The sequence below is a fragment of the Syngnathus typhle genome, linkage group LG17 (genome assembly GCF_033458585.1).
Source record: "Syngnathus typhle isolate RoL2023-S1 ecotype Sweden linkage group LG17, RoL_Styp_1.0, whole genome shotgun sequence".
NCBI lineage: Eukaryota > Metazoa > Chordata > Actinopteri > Syngnathiformes > Syngnathidae > Syngnathus > Syngnathus typhle.
Genome location: NC_083754.1, coordinates 7,728,915 through 7,748,113, shown reverse-complemented (window position 1 = coordinate 7,748,113; position 19,199 = coordinate 7,728,915). Strand labels below are relative to the sequence as shown.

General features: G+C 46.0%; 2 protein-coding genes and 1 pseudogene across 2 annotated transcripts; all 3 read left to right on the top strand.

Annotated features, from left to right (window-relative positions):
• The first annotated feature begins 8,148 nt into the window (after positions 1-8,148).
• LOC133170102 (RCC1 and BTB domain-containing protein 1-like) lies at positions 8,149-12,636 on the top strand. The gene is made up of 10 exons (XM_061302770.1): positions 8,149-8,319; positions 9,007-9,157; positions 9,239-9,408; positions 9,478-9,636; positions 9,709-9,819; positions 9,891-10,033; positions 10,630-10,908; positions 10,984-11,135; positions 11,216-11,346; positions 11,483-12,636. Exons 1-10 carry the CDS (start codon positions 8,194-8,196, stop codon positions 11,621-11,623), a joined length of 1,563 nt encoding a protein of 520 aa, XP_061158754.1. The 5' UTR covers positions 8,149-8,193; the 3' UTR covers positions 11,624-12,636.
• Positions 12,637-13,440: 804 nt separating this feature from the next.
• LOC133170108 (keratin, type I cytoskeletal 50 kDa-like) lies at positions 13,441-15,163 on the top strand (annotated as a pseudogene).
• A 442-nt stretch (positions 15,164-15,605) lies between these two features.
• LOC133170107 (keratin, type I cytoskeletal 13-like) lies at positions 15,606-17,687 on the top strand. The gene is made up of 7 exons (XM_061302779.1): positions 15,606-16,058; positions 16,235-16,317; positions 16,497-16,653; positions 16,729-16,890; positions 16,963-17,079; positions 17,256-17,476; positions 17,554-17,687. The coding sequence occupies exons 1-7, from the start codon at positions 15,642-15,644 to the stop codon at positions 17,612-17,614; spliced, it is 1,218 nt and encodes a 405-aa protein (XP_061158763.1). The 5' UTR covers positions 15,606-15,641; the 3' UTR covers positions 17,615-17,687.
• The last annotated feature ends 1,512 nt before the right edge of the window (positions 17,688-19,199 follow it).

Sequence of the window (19,199 nt, the reverse complement as noted above, 5' to 3'; positions counted from 1 at the left end):
CAGAGGCCCACGCGGTCCCTGAAACAAACAAACAAACAAACAAACAAACTAACAAGCAAACAAACAAGCAAACAAACAAGCAAACACTCCAGGACTCATTCCCCTCATTCCTCGTCGTGCCGACAGCGTTGTCAGATCCCCCCAGTCACAATGTAACTTCTACCTGGTCCTGGTAGCCTTTCCTGTCACAGATGTCCCTGTCTCAATCACACTGTCATCTTTCTGAAGTCCCGTCAGTCATGTCACTTCAGCCGCTCTTTTTCCCGTCCAAATACTATTTGTCACCCCCAAACTCCTTCTTCAGTCTAAAGATGTGTAGCATTCTCAAACCGGTACCCCTCACAATACTGTAGTTTCCTACCTTTATGTATCCGTGCCTTATGTTCGAGCCACCTCACTGTTCAAACCAGTCATCATTCTGAAACAACGCTCATGTAATCTTTCCAAAACGGTACAGCCACCAAATCCTCTCCGTATTCGTTATGCCAACTACTCGTCCTAAAATGTATAATTAAACATTTGCCCTGTAATAGCAGCTTTAATGCAGTCACGCGTTCAGAAATTTCCCCATTCCTTGTCTCTGGCCCCGTCGTCCTCTGACATTCAATGACCTTCCAAACTTTTGTCGTGTACTGTGCCACTGTCCATTCCCAAATCACTGTATGATTTGTCCTTCGTACTTTGTCATTGAAAAACCTTAAACCTTATTGTCACTAAATTGTTACCACGCTTCGCATCCATTCCAGGCTGTTGTCCCCCGTTAACTCCCTTTCTTTCAAGATGCTTCTTCCGCTCCTTCCGTCACTGCTAGTTGAATTCTGGCGTGTCCTGTTAAAGCTTAAAAACAAGTGAATTTGGAAAAAAAACTTTGTATATCACAATTACAAATTGCAACCTACTCACCCTTTCCTGTTTTACCACTCCCCCCTTTTGACACATTCACCCAATGTGTCATTACGTATCAAAAGGAACCTGCAAAGCGTCCCCTCTCATCACCACACTCATTGTAGCCAGGCCCACGGAACCTCTAGCTTCCATCTGGGCCCCGGGACCGTCACCCCAAGTCTCTGAAACTTGACTGTCCACCACACACTCGGCAACACACACAAAAATCAGCGCACTCCTGTCAGTGAGCTTATAGCCCTGCTGACAGCGGACATTTGTACACACAAAAACAGACATCAAGTATCAAAACAAAAACAGTCATAAAATGAATCCTGGCGCTCCGGGATCCTGTCCTGAAAACCATGTAATCAACAGGTTCATTATAAAAACCAAAAGGGCAAGGGTTAACATATTCTCGTAAATTCAACACAAACGTTCCACGAACGCAATCGACAACCTGCAAGAACGAAAAAAAATTACGCAAACAATGCGCAATCCGCTCCTTGGCTGGTGGCCGTTGCTGCTGCTGCTGCAAAAAATCAAGTCACACAGAAAAACAAAGCAGAGCTCGCTCATGTCGCAAGCAAGCTCAAGCGTCAACCATTTGGTCACTGTCCACCTAGTCCGTCACCCCGTTGGGTGAGCTCAAAGTCGTCACACGTCAAATCGTCCAAAGTCTTGATGTTCAATACTAGTTCTGTCTTGTCTGACCATATCACTGAAACGGGCCTTCTCCATCGAACCGTTTTGTTGTTGATGGTGCCCCTGATTGATCATTGAACCATGGTTCCGATCGGAACTCATCACTTACCAGTTCCAGTCCCTCCGATCTGTACCACCCCTTCAGGTGAGAGGAATCTTATCCTCAATGGCAAACACATCACCCCAACTTCAGACCTCTCTGGCCAATCATACTGCGCACACACAGCCGTAGATGATCACATGCGCACTCACCCATCCACACACTCACGGACACACTCATCCGTCTCTATCACTCAGCTCTCCCCCCAAACCAAGCAAAGTTAGTATGTTAGTGTGTAGGCAAATATTGACTCCTAATAGTGACTCTTCACATTCGGACATACTCGTCAACATGACCTATTGTAAAATCTCCAATTCAATTTTCCATAAACTCGCCCATCAGATTCATCGCAAATTGTCATATATGTCTATCTGAGGGACTAACTGTGGGACCCGCGTTTTGAGGGAGCCTCCATACCCTCGTATTGGTCCTACAAACTCGATCTCTATTACTTATGTTAATTAAATTCAATAAAGATGGGTCAGACTATTCTCTCTGGCTTTTTACGTCATCATTTGGCTCTCCCCCTTTTTCCCCGTTGTCTTGCTCAAAACTGTTTCTCAGTCTGCTTCTCTTTATTGCCCCTCTTGGCGAGTCTCACTCCCCCCCCCTTTTTACTTTCTTTCTTCTACTTCTTAAAACTCCTGCCTGTCACACCATCCAACACCTCTCCCTACTTCCTTGTGGTCGCCTATCACCACTCCTCACTCGCGCGGTCTGCCCCCCTTCTGCAAAGCTGCAGCTCCACACAGGGAGCTCCGAGCCTTCTCCCTCGAATGAGCAGTTTTTAATGTAACTTACGTCATTGCTGTCCAGATCTTCTATCCTCAATCTCTCCTGCTGTCAATCCCTGTTAAAAATGGCAAATTCCTACTTGCTCCAATCCGATCTATGACAATGGAGTTTTCCCTTATCAGACCCTTCGAATATCTATGTCCTCCTATTATCTTCGCCTCCACCTCTTAGTAGTTCTTTTGACAGAATCTCCTATTGGTAACCCTACAGCGGACTGTTTAGCATATAATCCCTTACTTCGCTCTCCTGCTTCTACATTGCCGTGTGGGTGCAGTTGAATTTGAGCCCTATCTCAGTCATTATCTTGTTACCTGTGGCCTTGTGCGACTCCTATGCATGAATGTGTGAAAGTCAAAAATTTAACGGATCCAACTTTCTGACTACCCAACCTCCACTATGGTGCAACAAACTTCTATCGTATTGAGTAGGTACATCGAGCGTCCTAGCTTCTCCTTGGCTGAATCCACTTTAGTCTAGATGTCCCATTCTAAAATGTATCTAACTCGATTTCTACTTCTTATGTCTGGTGAGCCAAAACATCAGATCTCGCACCTGTTTCTCACCGTTTTAGCCTACTGGTTTTATTCAAATCTGTTCAATCTCTGACCATGATGCTTCTCTCTGTAGCTCTACACATTATTCAATCTTTTATCAAATCTCCTCAGTTCTGTCAAACCCAGTGCACAATGAAGCTCCTGTCCACTCTAACCCAAGCCCCACGAGGTCTTAGCACCGCCAGGAGTGCGATTTGGCCGTCGGACATTTCAAGTCCATATCTTCTGCCGCACCTCACCCTCTCAAGATGGTGTCCTTTTGTCGTTGCTTCAGAGCCAACACATCCATCACTCTCGAATGAGTCCATTGTTCAAATGTCCATTTTTTCTTCAACATTGTGAGTTCCTCCACTTCTCACTGTCTTTTCTCGTCTCCGAGGATGTTGTCTATCCTCCGGAGTGTACTTGCCCCCTCCAAGCACAACAACAGTCTTACTTTGTCCTTGCCAAAGGTCAAAGGTGCCTCAAAGCCAGGCACCGTCTTGTAGTCGTCCGCGGCTGCAGGCGGAGTCTCGGGGTCGAGTTTTCAGGGATCCTGGCACTGAGAGAGACAGACTGGGACACCAAACTTGTAAGGCTATCTCCAAATGTAGCTGCTGCCCTCCATTCACTAGTAACGTTTGTTTACCAAAAGTCGAATTCTCCTAGTAACAGCAATGTCGTCTTTATATTGTAAGTCCTGCAACTCATCCTATTGTCGAGCTACGTTTTGTCTATAGTTCCAATTTAATGGGACAGTACATTGTGTCTTCAGTATCATTATTCAAAATTAACTCCGAGGTCTGCGTCCCACAACTAGCCCTGATCTATGTCTTGATCTCTCACGCGTTATTACCTGTGTCATGCTTGCTCAAAAATGCGACTTAGAATATGTGCTGTGAATTTCCAATCTCCTCGATCAAAGTGGATCCCGCTTCTCAGCTCTCCTCTCTCATGCTCCTGTTAGCCTGCAATTGTTCAAATCAAAAATGTTATTGTCTTTTAACTGTCTTTCTGTTGAACCTCTAAGTCTCTCGTGTTGCTAACTTATCTCCTCCAGGAAATGATTTAAAGGGTGTTAAAGAAAGGACCAATAGATTACTCCCAATATCTCCTCATTATTTACGAGTTAGCCCCCCTTTCTTCTCTCACTCCCTCTGTCTATCTGTCTCTGGCTGCATTTTGGCGTCCTGACGTAAATTAGTGAAGAATTTGGGGGCAGCGCTCCACGAAGCCTTTCCTCAGACGACCTGGGAGTTCTGTCCGTGTCTCTTTGCCCTCTGGGAGGAGACGTGCGCGTCCACCGTCTCATATTTGTTTGGTCAATCTTGTTCAAGTTAACGTAATCACTCACTTTCTCATTAGTTGTCAGATGGGCTAGGGGCGCTAGCCGCCCTCAACAGGCTCCCTCTTAATTTACGAGCGAACCCCCCTTTCTTCACTTTCTCCCCCCACCTATCGGTCTTGGGCCGAATGTGTAGCGTCCTGCCATAGATCACTGCTGCCACGGCCCAACTGTTTTCTTAAGACACACAGGTACACAAACATTAGTATTTTAGTGAGTATTGCAAGCATGTCTCTCTCTTGCCTATTTGCAAACTGTTCAACATTAGTGCCAGTGAAGTTTCAGTTTCAATCATGCACGTTCGTTGTTAATCATGCACCCTTTGCTCATCCACATTTGATCTCCCCTCGTCATGTCTCAGTTCTCATCGACATTGACCTCTACCGGGGGGACCCAGCCTCGCCTTTGCGGGCTCCTCGGCACAGCGCCCTCGGACAAGGGGGGGGGGGGGGGGGGGGGTTCAGCGTATCAATGTTGACGCCACGGGCTGGCCAGGCCCGCGCGTCTCGCCGGCCCCCACCTTTGCCGACAGAGCACCATTCCGCGCCTTGGAGCACCCAGGGCCCCCTCCTTTCTTCTCACACTGCCGTCTCCCTTCCCCCATGCGTGTGCACATAAACGCACACACACCGAGCGCGCACACAACCGCACATGCACACACCCATCCGCGCGCACGCACGCCCGCTCAATACACACCGCGCGCACGCAGAGCTCACACACTCACACGCATCCGCACGCACGCGCACCACATACACCAAGCGCGCACACAGCTCAGACGAACGACAACTGACAGAAACTTCACAGACATTACGCACAAACATAGAACACAGACAAAGGGATTCGAATCCATCTCTCATGTAGCTTCTCACTAACCGCTTCCATGCGGTTTGGTCATTCTGTGTCTTCTTACCGTGCGCAGGTGCACTTACAAACAAGCCCTTTGCACTTCTCGTCTTTGTTTCCCCTAATAGCGCTTTGCATTTCCCCTTATACTGCAGATTTTTAACTTCAGTGTGCACACAAATTACTTTTTTTACATGGTATACCAAAATTAACCCCCTGAGGCCTCTTTTTCCACGTTTTCCAATTTCTATCGGCTGCGCACTCCTCCGCTCTGCCAATTGCGGTCTGCTGCAAGCCGTAAATTTTATCAGACTTTGACAGGAGTGTGTGCTATTACAGTGCGCCTCGCCAATCGGAATCGGACCGTGACGACTTGGGTACAACCGCAGCGCACCGGTTCACCCCGGTAAGTTGCCCGAAGAGTGTCTCTCTAAGCGGCTAACGCACCAGCTGTCAGCCGGGGGAACCTTGCAACCCGCACAAGCTCCTAATCTGATCAGTGCTCAAATAACGTGGTCTGCGCGCATCATTCTTCTCGGCACCCTGGTCCCAGACCCAGCCGGTAAATTTCCCACATTCGTTCACACAGTTACGGATGCCAAGGCTGCGCACTCCTCCGCTTTGCCAATTGCGGTCTGCCTCAAGCCTCCCTTTTTCGTGCGACCTATATATAGAGACAAATGCCCCCACCGGACATCTCGACCACATTGAGTGTGATCTCAACTACATTGAGTGTGATCTCAACGTCCCAGCACGACCCCGGGAATTGTGCCTCCGGTGGCTTGGTGGTGCCCGTCTCTTGTCGCACACAGTGTTCAATCGTACCTGTGTTTCCGCCTCAATCACACAGCTAAAATTTCCATCCTCCATCGGATCTGTAGCCAAAACAAAGTCCACGTTTTATGGGACTTTCTATTATTCTTCTCTCGTGACAGCCGATCAGCGATGTCCCAGACATCCTGTCCTGTTTCACGTGCCCTCTCTCGGAGCATTTTCTTTCTCATTCATCATTCACACCAGACATGTCACTCACACTGTTGTGCACATTCCCCATTAAGTTTTATGCAATTTTCCCATTTTTATTTGCCTTTTTTCTTTTTTCTATTTTTATTGAACATTTTCATTTTTCTATTGGGGCTACTCCCCCCTTTCAAAATCCACATCTCGTCGACATCCAGCTAGGGGAGACCAATCCCCCCCCTTTTTGCCAGCCACTGGCACACCAGGCCCGTTAACTGTCCCGCTCAGGAGCCACTCCATCCCCCCCCACACCAGGCACGAGCACATTGCGATACTGTGAGTGGAAGCTTCTCACCTCAAACTCAGCCTGCCGGCCGGACGCTCGATGCTCGCACCCAGGCGGGCGAGGGCTCCCCGAAGGACAAGAGAACTGTTCGTGACGCCAAAATTGTGGTGAATTCTCTTCGATGGTCAGCTGGTCTTCCAAACAAGATGGTGAAAAAGTGGCTGGCTTGGGGAAGGAAAACTTCAGTCACACATGGCTGATTGGGGAAAGATTTTATTCAACCGATGTCAGAGAGAAGTGTCTCGCGCCCTAGCCAAGATGTCGAGTCCCTTTGTCTACTCTCGTCCTAAACCTTATACTCTTGCGCTTCCCTCCACGCGGGAGCGCGCAGATGGGGCTGTTGGCTGACCTATGACCCCGCTGTTGCCCCCCCATCTCTACATCCTGTGTATCTTAGCAGTTGTTAATGGAAGCCAGATGTGTCCGGCGCCAATGAGTCTACCTTCCTGGACCAAGCCCCAAACAATACCACACGAACCTGACCCAAACATGCCCTGGTCGTACTTCGGCTTAATAGTGAGATGCACATAGCATGATACCAGAATAAAAATACACAACAAAGGAAAAAAAACACGAAAGATAGTTCATTTTTTATTTGACTTTTGATACACGAGGTAGTGTACAATTTGTTATGTTGTGGCCCGCTTCATCGCCGAACAAACGGCAACTTCATGACGCCTTCCCCGCCGATGTTGTAGGTAAGAGATTGTCGGGGTCCAAAATCAGGACTATAAGCTTGGAAATCAACCGAGATCGCGTAAAAGACCCGTCTGAGCGAGCACCTGACTTGGATTTTACCAGTCTGGCGTTCGTATGACGACCGTTGTATAATAATAATAATAATAATAATAATAATAATAATAATAATAATAATAATAATAATAATAATAATAAACTTTATTTGTATAGCACCTTTCATACAAAAAAATGCAGCTCAACGCGCTTTACAACAATGAAAGAAAAACATGAATACATAATACGTATGACGGGCGTTTGGTGACGAAAGGGTCGAAGTCTTTATTTGAATGCTCACGTTTAAAGATTCTTTTTGATACACGAGGAAGTGTACAATTTGTTATTTTGTGGCCCGCTTCATTGCCGAACAAACAGCAACTTCATACCGCCTTCCCAGCTCCAACGTTGAAGGTAAGAAATTGTCGGGGTCCAACATGTGGACAGAACTGGTGGGATTCGTTTGTTCAATAGAAAAAAAAATCCTAATTGAAATAAAGAAAGAAAAAAAAGAAACTAAGGCAATTAGTCTCGCACAATTCTTTGAAAAAAATGGCCTGGCCGGACAAAAATGATGCAACTTTGTCACTGCAATTAAACAGTAGCCTTGGGTTGAAATGGTGGCAATTTTTTTTGGTGCTTTTTTTATTTCGAACATTAAAAGAAATACAAGAAAAAAGTAAAAAAAATACAGAAAATGATAACTCCATAATACAATAGAACATAAAAAAGAAGTAGAATGATATTGCATTATATTATTATATTATGATATTATATTATATTGCAATTCTCCATACTGCTTATTTCTAATCTTCCCACAGATGTTTCCATTTATCTCAGGACTCTTCAAAAGAATCCAACGTTTTGTGCTTTAGCTCAAATGTGTTGCCATTTATTTGTCCCATCTCTCTGAAGCCTCAAGTCTGCCTCAGCAAGAGTTTGCTGGCAAGTCATGTTGAACTTTAGCAAATGGCCTCTGCTCCTGTTGTTGAGCACAGAGGAACTTGCCACCATCCAACAGGTCTGTGTCTTTGGAGCATCTGCTAATGAAGCGATCTACATCACAAACGACAACAAGGTGCTCCCACGCTGCTCCCTTTCGTTCAATTTTAGTTCTTATTTGTGTCGGTCCATCGTTTGTGGTCACGTATCTGATGTTTAAGGATTATTAACCTCACAATTGTTTTCTTTGTCCAAACGTTTCAAATTTCATCTCACTAGTGCGTATTATTCATTTCTGTAGTTGTTTTTTTCTCCATGAAATTGGATTGGTCATTTTTGTGTTGACTTAAAATATATTTGCTTTGACTTTGGAAAACACACTTCAACATTTTTCCTGACCTTCTGACATTTCAGGGACATTTCGGCACATTTTCTGCCTTGTCAGTTTGAATTCATGTCATGTCTTTAAAACAAAGGGATGTATTGATGATTAGACAAGATATTTGACAGATTGATTCTTGAAATCATTCTTAGTCAAAGACTGTCAAATCCTCTGAACAATTCTATTGTGGAAAAACTCATTAAAAATAATTCCTTATTATCAAAGTCAGCTTTATTGTCAATCTCTCCACATGTCGCAACACACAAAGAGACCAAAATTACGTTTTTCTCTATCCCACGGTGACGAGACACATAACACGATAGACATACAAGTACGCGACACAATATAAAAACAAGAAGGCAAAAATCCAAACAATCAATAGTATATTACAATATTATGTTCGGATATAATTTTTCCTATGAATTGTAACATCCATCACAGGTATTTGTGTTGGGCGAGAACTGCAGTGGCTGCCTTGGAACAGGAGACGGTTTACGCACCATTGTGCCGAAGCAACTCAGCTGCCTGGAGGGGAAAAAGGTGGTTAGCTTGAGTTATGGCAGTGGCCCGCACATCCTACTGGCAACAGCGGGTAAGTCACTAAGAAAAAAACCATGACATTCCTGTGATGACTTGAGCTCAGCAGTGCACTCAGAATCTGGTATTGTCTTAGATGGGAAGCTATTTGCTTGTGGGGACAATATTTACGCCCAACTGGGGGTCGGCGGGGTGAGCATCTGTGAGCTGTCCCAGTCGCTGGTCACTGTCAACATTCCGAACATGAAAGTCAAAGAAGTGGCATGTGGCGCTCATCACTCCATGGTCCTCACGGAGGATGGAGAGGTAGCTAGCGTTCCCGATGACACGGCGAGAGTCTTTTGATTTGATTCTTATGGTTTTACAAAACGACAGGTCTTTGCATGGGGTTATAATAACCACGGCCAGGCGGGTTCACATTTCCCGGTTGTCCAGCCATTCCCCGACAAGGTGGGCGGTTCGTTGCAGGGTAAAACGGTGATCGGCATCACGTGCGGACACTCCTTTTCCATGGCTCTGCTGGATAACGGAGAGGTGAGGCCTTTCGTGTCATTGTAAAATCGGACAAAGTCAACATTGCTCTGCAGCTATTTTCTTTGCATCTAGATTCACGGATGGGGCGACAATCACAACGGGCAGCTGGGTGTTGGTCACGACAACTATGTGTCGATGATGCCTTGCCGCCTGTCTGCTCTGCAGGAGTCTTGTATAAAGCAGGTAAGACTTTTTGTGATGAGGACAGACGGCAGCTGCAGTAGCAGTGTTTCATCACTTTTTCTCCTGTGTAGGTCGTGTCAGGCTATGGCCACTCCCTTGCTGTAACAGATAAAGGGCTGCTTTATTCATGGGGCGCAAACACTTTTGGACAGCTGGGAATTGGTGACAAGAACAAATGTTGTAGCCCAGTCCAAGTTATGGCTGATGAAGAGAGGTACGGTGACACTTGTAATGCACGTCTGTCTGGATACAGTGGAACCAAACGGATTGATTGGGGGAAGGGGTCTTTCCATAAAATACATTGTTCATCGAATAATTTCTGTGGCCTAGAAACATCCAACACAGGGCAAATATTGTTTTGTATTTTTTACGTCAAACTCATTTTTTTCACGGGCCGCATTGTAGTCATAGCTTCTTTCGGAGGGCCATTATGACTGTCAACCCAAATAAATGTATGAGCACCTCACTATATAAAGGCTACAAAACAAACAGACAAGTAAAAACTAGAGAAATATTTAAAAAAAAAAAAAAGAGATTAAAACTACCTTTGTAATTCTCGTAATGACACACGAGTTTGATGCGCTATTTGTCTCCGCGGGCCACATAAAATGATGTGGCGGGCCGTATCTGGCCCCCCCCCCCCCCCCCCCCCCCGGGCCTTGACTTTGACACCTGTGATTTACGTCATCTAAAATGCCCATTATAGAACAAAATTATTGTAATCTTCAAACTCTGTTGTAAAGTTCGAAAAAATGCATTCCGGTGTTAGTGGGGGAATTTAGTTCACACATTTATTTATTAATCCTCCAGGTTTGTCGAGGTGGCCGCGTGCCATTCGACCAACACGTCGGCGGCCAAGACGCAGAGCGGCCAGGTGTATATGTGGGGTCAGTGTCGGGGTCAAGCCGTCGTCATGCCGCGCCTCACCCACTTCACCAACACGGATGACGTGTTTGCCTGTGACGACGACCTCCCCCTGACAGTCACAGAGGCTCTGAAGAACGAATTTGACAGTCCAGAAACGGCAGACCTCAAGTTTATCGTCGAAGGCAAATGCATCCACGTTCACAAAGCTGTGCTTAAGATCAGGTGTGTGCACGTGCGTGAGCAAAGACAAAAAAAATAAAAAATGAAGGTACTCCTCACTGTGCAAATGTTTTCAAGGTGTGAGCATTTCCGCTCAATGTTCCGGTCCCCGTGGGTGGAAAGTCATCAGGAAGTGATTGAGATCAGCCAATTCTCGTATACCATCTACCGCTCCTTCCTGCAGTTCCTCTACACAGACACTGTTGACCTTCCACCTGAGGACGCTATCGGTCATCTATTCTATACTGGCAATGTCAGCTCCGCCTGCCGGTAGATCTGCGTATGCATTGTTGTTGTGTTTCTTCTGCAGGCCTGCTGGACCTGGCCACCTCCTACTGTGAGAGTCGCCTGAAGCATCTGAGTCAGCAGATCGTCAAGGCAGGAATCACCATCCAAAACGCCTTTGCCCTCTTTTCATCTGCCAAACAATTTGATGCCGAGGTACAACATACATTTGATCCTCATTCATAATGACCCTACCAAAGTCGACTTTTGCAAATACGCTGTCCAACACAGAAGGCGACACCTAGTGGCCAAGAGAGGGAATTTCTTCACAACTCAACTTTTTCTTTTGCAGGACCTGGAGGAATTTTGCTTCCGATTTTGTATCAGCCATCTCACTCAGGTGACTCAGACGCCAACCTTCAGTCAAGTTGACGGAAACGTGCTCAAAGGGTTCATCATCAGAGCAAGCTATGCTGGTGCCTTCAGGTACTAGTTCTCTCCGTTTAGTATGCTTTAGAGAAACGACTTCCTTCACTATTTCAATCCTCGTGGACACACATAAAAAGAAAAAGACACGTAACCACTCACGCGTGGCCACATTTACAAATACTGGCATACACACATTAAACTCACCACCACACGTACTAACACACGCCAGGTAAGAATAGTGCATTGTGGGTATTTGAACACTGGGGTAGTTGTGATTGTTGCAACATAACCGCAACATCCCACACGCATACACACAAACCACACAGAAAAAAAAAAAACACCGCAAGTGTGGGTGTGGTGGGTTTCCTAAAATGACTGAAGCAGGTTTGCGCACATACAGCGTCGCCACGACAATGGCACACCTTGATCATCGCACATTTCTCAAAACAAGTTTGAACTTGACTCGGGCGAGTGAAGGGAAGGGGGGTCACCTTGGGCGGATCACCTGTCAATCACACGACTAACATGTCTTTCACACACTTGAGCAATAAAATATTGATGACTTTTTTTATGATATATTGTGTTGGAGCTATGGGAGGAAAAACAAAGATTCAAACGAGTAATCATTTTTCTGTAAGGCACTCCGGCTCAGTGTGCCTCGTGGTAGAGTGTCCGCCCTGAGACTGGAAGGTTGTGGGTTCAAACCCTGGCCGGGTCATACCAAAGACTATAAAAATGGGACCCATTGCCTCCCTGCTTGGCACTCAGCATTAAGGGTTGGAATTGGGGGGTTAGATCACCAAATGATTCCCGAGCGCTGCACCGCTGCTGCTCACTGCTCCCCTCTCCCCCAGGGGACGGATTAAAATCACACGGGGAAGGGTTAAATGCAGAGGACAAATTTCACCACACCCAGATGTGTGTGTGACAATCATTGGGACTTTAATCTTTAATCTATAACTTGCACAAGTGCATAATCTACAGTGCCAAAAGGCCAGTTATGTCCACAATAAAAAATATGTCAAGTGTACGAAAGAGGATTAGGGCCAGTGAAGAAGAAAAAAAAAAAAGGGTGGTGATAGGATTCTGACTTTTTTTCTCTCAGAATTCTGACTTTAAAGTCAGAATAAAGTCAGAATTCTGAGGGAAAAAAAATTCAGAATCCTGTCACCCCCTTTTTCTTTTTCTTCACTGGCCCTAATCCTCTTCCGTAGTACTCTTCTGTACAAGAGTAACAGCAAAGTCCTAAAGGAGAAGAATTAAAACAAAGGAAATAACATACAATACAAAAAAAGTGAGAAGAAAATGCCAAAAAAGCTCAGGGAAGTGATTGACAGGTTATATAGAAATGTCCACACCCACAACATAAATTTTTCATGTAGGTGTGTGCATCCATTTGTGTGTGAATCCATTTGAACAGATAAATGTGAGTGGGTCTCAGTGTGTACGTAAGTCCTTGTATGTACTATATTTTCAAGCCTTTAGTCAATCACACAGCCAAATACATCAAAACTCATTGGACGGACCCACCCCAAGCAGAGCCAGCAAATGAGCCCAATGTTGTATAATGGCTAAATTGATGGATCACCTGACCTGAATCCAATTGAGCATGTATTTGACTTGCTAAACTAAAGGCAAGAAGATGTCCCAAGCAGCAAATGAAGACAGGATGAAATCCAGCATCTGATGATGTCAATGTTGTCCGCACCTCTACCCACCCGCATGGGATTGCAGTTTTACTTCAGATTGTTCCTTTGTGCTCATTGTCCGTGTGCCGGCCGGGCATGACGGTGCACGTTCAAGTATAGAATGCTTCAAATTCCAGAAGGGGTCTCAAGCAAGATATAAGGAGGCTTCCGTTGCTTGCGGCGCATCCAAAGCCCCTGTCTGTTGAACATGACATCCTTTGCTCGCTCTCTTGGCTTTTCAACTGGAAGCCGTGGCGGCTCCCGGCGGGCCCCCAGCGTGTGCGCCGGCGCTGGAGGCCAAGGGGTGCGCATCTCCAGCGTGGCCACCCCTCGGTGTTTCTCCTCTGCCGGTGCCGCCTTTGATTTGGCAGATGCCCTGGATGTACCAGACAGCGGATAAGACTGCCATGCAGAACCTGAATGGTCGTTTGGCGACCTATTTGGAGAAGGTGCGCAAGCTGGAGGCGGCCAATGAGGAGCTCGAGCTGAAGATCAGGAACTGGAGGACTGGAGCGCCTACAACGGACCAATTAGGGACCTCCAGGAGCAGGTCAGAGTACCAGACCAACAATGTACTTAGGATAAAATTCACTTAAAATAACATTCATTTTTCTGATGACATTTTTTGTTTACTCCCAACATTTGAAAACCTTTGCCATCTCTGAAATATTGTCTATCGTAGATCTTTGACGCCTCTCGCACCAACGCGTCTCTCCAACTGGACATAGATAACGCCAAACTGGCGCTTGACGACTTCAAGCTCAAGTGAGTCCAACACACGTCGATCATAATGCCACAGGTTTTTTACGCTTCGCTTTGACTTGAGGTACAACAACGAGTTGGCTATGCGCCAGGCGGTGGAGGCCGATCTGGGCGGTCTGAAACGAATATTGGACGAGTTGACGCTGAGTCGCTCCGAGTTGGAGATGCAAGTGGAGGCTCTGAAGGAGGAACTGATCCATCTGAAGATGAACCACGAGGAGGTGAGAACAGCCTCAGCACAGGCTACACAGAAAGTCCAACTAACCACCTCTGCCATCCACAGGACCTCCTCGACATACAGTCTCAGATGAACGGACAGGTCAATGTAGAGTTAAACGCTGCCCCTCAGCAGGATCTCTCTGCCGTCTTGGCCAAAATCCGACAACATTACGAGAACGTCACCTCCAAGAACAGCACAGACCTGGATGACTGGTTTCAAGCCAAGGTGAATGTAAATACTCAGCATCTACCTGTCTAAACAATAATTCTGCTTCTTCTTGTCCTAAACCTGGCCAACATCCAGACAATTGAGCTCAATAAAGAAGTGGTGACGAGCGCTGAGACCCTGCAGACGTCCAAAAGCGAGACAAGAGAATCGCAAAGAACTCTCCAGGATCTGCAGATCCAACTGGAAGCGGAACTCAGTCAGGTGAGCTCTCAGCAGACCTCCTGTTTACCGGATGTGGGTTTTTTTTGCTTCTAACTGCTTCGATTGAACGAATAATAGAAAGCGGCTTTGGAGGGAACGCTGGCCGAAACACAATCTCGCCACGCCGCCATGTTGCTAGGTTACCAGAGACAAGTGGAGGGCTTGGAGGAGCAGCTGGTTCAGCTCAGAGCCGAAGTGGAGAAGCAGAAGGTCTAGTTTTCTGAGCTTTTGGACATCAAGACTCGACTGGAAATGGAGATTGCAGAGTACCGATGCCTGATTGATAGCAAGATGCAGAGGTGGGAGGCGGAAAGGTCATATAAGAATCCCACAAACTAAAAACCTCTTCGTCATGTGATTGTCATGTGACTTTCTGCAGCTTCTCCGACGTCAGTAGTGCCCACCACCATCTGGCCACCATCGCCAAGGAGACCACAGATGACGACAAAGATGACAGCTCAGAATCTGAATGATGTCATCACAATAAAAAAAAAAAAGTGACAAACTGATGTTATTTTTTTGATCAACAGTACAACTGCTTATTCTTACGATTCCGCAATCGGCGTAGGCGATGGTGCATTATATTAAAACAATCACTTTATCAATCAAATCAACAATGTTGGACCAGATGGTGGTCGTTTCAGGTTTGTCAACTCATTCCTTGCACTAGTTGGACCAGCAAAACCAGTCAACATTTTGGAGTCAAACAGCTTGGAGGCACCTCACAAGTGGGTTGGAGGTAGTGGTTGTCACCTAGCGGGGTGTGTTCCGGGCCACTTCTCTAAAAAGGTATGAGGTGCAAACATACCGGCGCTGTGAGATGATAATTGGCTGTTTGAGGCCTCGGGAGATCGTAACTCCACCAGGATGTTGTTCATTCCGGCTGCAGGGTGTGCCCCACCCCCCTTTGCCCCACCCCACCGCCAAAAATTTAAAAGGCTCTTTGGTCCTAGCAGGTCTTCAGTCTCTCCAGTCTCTCCAACATGACGACCCGCAGCTATATGTCATCGGCCCGCATCAGCAGCTTGGGTGCCGCCAACATGAGCACCGGCAGCGTATACGGCGGCGCAGGCGGTTCTGGGGTCAAAATCTCCCAGATTGGCTTCGGAGGCGGCAGCATGTATGGTGGCACTGGCGGTTCCGGGATCCATGTCTCCAGAATCAGCTCGACCATGGGTGGCTTCAATCTGGAGGACGGCATCGACATCTCTGCCAACGAAAAGTTCACCATGCAGAACTTGAACGACAGGCTGGCGAGCTATCTGGAGAAGGTGCGCAGACTGGAGGTGACCAATGCAGATCTGGAGCTCAAGATCAAGAACTTCCTGGCAAGCCAAACTGGTCCTGCGACCCATGACTGGACCACCTTCTTTGCGCGAATCAGAGATTTGCAAGATGGGGTGAGGTCAACTCTACAGTACATGTCAAATGACCCCACTGATCAAGAATAACAGCACGCTTATCGTGCTTTCGAGATGTTCAAAGCATCCAGTATAGGCGGTCTGTCTTGTCTCAGTAGTAGTTATCTCATTTAATGGAAAAATGCCAGAGACTCTCATCGCCTGTCATCACTCAGATCCAAAATGGCGCTCGTTCCAACGCCGCCCTGATTCTTGCCATCGACAACGCCAAGCTGGCCTCAGACGACTTCCGCGTCAAGTGAGTGATGCCTCAAAAAGCCTGCAGAAACTGGTCTGAAACTTTGAATGATTGAACATCTGGATTTCAAAATTTAAGAAACCTTTTGGCTGAAACATCTTAAACACAGTCTAGTTGCCTTCATTCAACATTTTCTAATGACCAACATCTAATTGCGAAAATGCAATGATGAATTTCAGGTATGAGAACGAGCTGGGTATGCGCCAGGCGGCCGAGGCCGATGCGGCTGGCCTGAAGCGGGTTCTGGATGAGCTGACCATAAGTCGCACCGACTTGGAGATGCAGGTGGAGGGTCTGAAGGAGGAACTTATTTACATGAAGAGGAACCATGAAGAGGTGAAAACTTGGAGATTTCTAAAATTCATTGAAGGCCACACAAGGAGTCATTCTAATCACCACTGCCGTCCATAGGACCTCATCGCTCTGCGGTCCCAGATATCTGGAAATGTCAACGTGGAGGTGGACGCCGCCCCTCAGCAGGATCTCTCCACCGTCTTGGCTGGAATACGAGAGCATTACGAGAATGTCGCTGCAAATAACCGCAGAGACCTGGACAACTGGTTCCAGGCCAAGGTGAGTTTGAAAGCTCGTGAGTAATGAGCCGAAAGCAGGCGTCTCCATGCGTTAAACTGAGCTTATGTCCAGTCCGCCGAGCTCAACAAAGAAGTGACGGTGAACCTGCAGACGACCAAGAGCGAGATGACCGAACTGCGTAGAACCTTCCAGAACCTGCAGATCCAACTGCAGGCGGAGTTCAGCCAGGTGATCCTGCAGCAGCCAAAGATGTTATGATCAGTCTCCGACCTCAGATCAAACAAATCCCAGTAGATGTGAAACTTGATCGTCATCAGTTCCGCTGAATGTTTGTTTGCACAGCGAGATGACAGGTGTAATTGCCTTTCTTTGTCTAACTTTGCACCAAATGATTGGGCTGGCAGAAAGCGGTTCTGGAGGCAACGCTGGCCGAGACGCAAGCTCGCTATTCTGCCATGTTGCAAGGCTACCAGAGGCAGGTGTCGGCTTTGGAAGAGCAGCTGGCGCAGCTCAGGACTGAAGTGGAGAACCAGAAGATCCAGTACGCCGAGCTTCTGGACATCAAGACACGGCTGGAAATGGAGATTTCAGAGTACCGCCGCCTGATGGACGGAGAGGGCGCCAAGTGAGCCATTCGGGAATTGCTTATGAAATCCAAGGCAAAGGAGAACTAAAGTCCCACTTTGTTCTTGTCTTATGCAGCACCAACAAAAACTCCCGTGTCGTCATCGTGCAGGAGGTCCACACCACAAGCAGCAGATGAGGAGCAGGAAGAATGTCATCACCACACTTCCTCTTTATGTCCCCTCCCCTTCAATAAAGGAAGTCTGACACCATTGGTGTTATTTTTTTGTCCTACCACCATCTATCCATACATATAAATATACAAGACTGGATAAGTGAGAGTCCAAGCTAAACTTCACAGACAACACACACAGTGGAGAGATGGAAACACAGAACTTCTAATTCTGGCACAGATGTGCGGACCCCCTTTCACTCACAAAACAAAATCAGACACAGAAAAAAAATGAGAAAAATATTTGAACCTGTATTTTCCAATACAACTCCAAACCTCTACGTGACAATATTGCAGTTCACAATCAATCTGTACCTAATAACACGACAAAAATGTAAAAACTTGTCTTTTGTACTCACTCAGCGTTGGTGGTTCTAGACAAAATTCATCCTCCTTCCCTCCTCAGAGTCTATCTTGTCCTTCTGTGGTGCGGTTGTTGTTGTGTTGTTGTGTTGGATAGCTAGCTAGCTAGCTAGAGCAGCAGCAACTAGACAGCTGCTGCTCTGGAAGTGGCAAATTTGTCCTTTTCCAGGTTGAAACAACCCAACAAGACAAGTTGCCTCTGATCAACCAATCTGAGGGCAGAAAAACACTGACGTCACTCTCTGTCCTTGGCAAGCTGTGTTGAATCAAACATCTAATTAAAAAAAAAAACCAAATTGAAATACCGTATTTTCCGGACTATAAAGCGCACCTAAAAACCTCAAATGTTCTCAAAAGCCGACAGTGCGCCTTATAGTCAGGTGCCCCTTATGTATGGACCAAATTCCGGCCCGCGGGCCAAATGCGGCCCACGTCTAAATTTAAACTGTCCCGAAGCATTGTGTCATAAAATCAATCACAAGTGGTCCACTGAAGACTATGAATCATGAATCAAAATGACAATGGATTATCATTTTGTGATTATAAAGTAATTTGTTGCGTCTGAAGTTGAAATAAAAATGATAAAATGGAGAATGATTTGATTTGGATTTAAAATCTGACATGATGCAACCTGGCCTGTTTACTGCGGTCACAAACAACAATAACAACAATAAAACAAACTTAATACATCTAATAAAAAATTCATTCAACTTTCATCAAAATGTTAATTTGCTATTATTTTAATCTTTAACTTTAACTTTTAAAGTTTACTGATCTGACCGTTTTGTTTTGTACTTATTAAAGTAAGCTTTACAATGTAAATGTGATAATGTTAATATCACAAAACACACAAAATAAACATGTAAAGTTTACATGTTTATTTTGTGTGTTTTGTGATATTAACATTATTTATATGTGGACAAAGTTTTAAAATGGGCCATTTATTGAAGGTGCGCCTTATAGTCCGGAAAATACGGTAAATAAAAACAACCACCATTGCATGTGTCATTGGCCAGCTATCGGGTATTTGAAGGTCTTTGGTAGATTACATTGACATTGCATCACAATCTGACTGGACAAAATATATATATATAAAATATGTATATAAAACCCACTCTACTGGAATCTAGACATTCACATACTTACCGACTTAGTCATTTGTCAAATGTCAATGACATTGACTTCAGAG

Bases quoted from the DNA above. Each gene is read 5' to 3' on its own strand.
- LOC133170102 (XM_061302770.1), top strand. From the start codon at position 8,194: ATGTTGAACTTTAGCAAATGGCCTCTGCTCCTGTTGTTGAGCACAGAG. The intron at 10,034-10,629 runs GTACGGTGACAC...TTAATCCTCCAG, and splicing joins GTTATGGCTGATGAAGAGAG to GTTTGTCGAGGTGGCCGCGT. The intron at 11,347-11,482 runs GTACAACATACA...TTTCTTTTGCAG, and splicing joins CCAAACAATTTGATGCCGAG to GACCTGGAGGAATTTTGCTT.
- LOC133170107 (XM_061302779.1), top strand. From the start codon at position 15,642: ATGACGACCCGCAGCTATATGTCATCGGCCCGCATCAGCAGCTTGGGT. The intron at 16,654-16,728 runs GTGAAAACTTGG...TGCCGTCCATAG, and splicing joins TGAAGAGGAACCATGAAGAG to GACCTCATCGCTCTGCGGTC. The intron at 17,080-17,255 runs GTGATCCTGCAG...TTGGGCTGGCAG, and splicing joins TGCAGGCGGAGTTCAGCCAG to AAAGCGGTTCTGGAGGCAAC.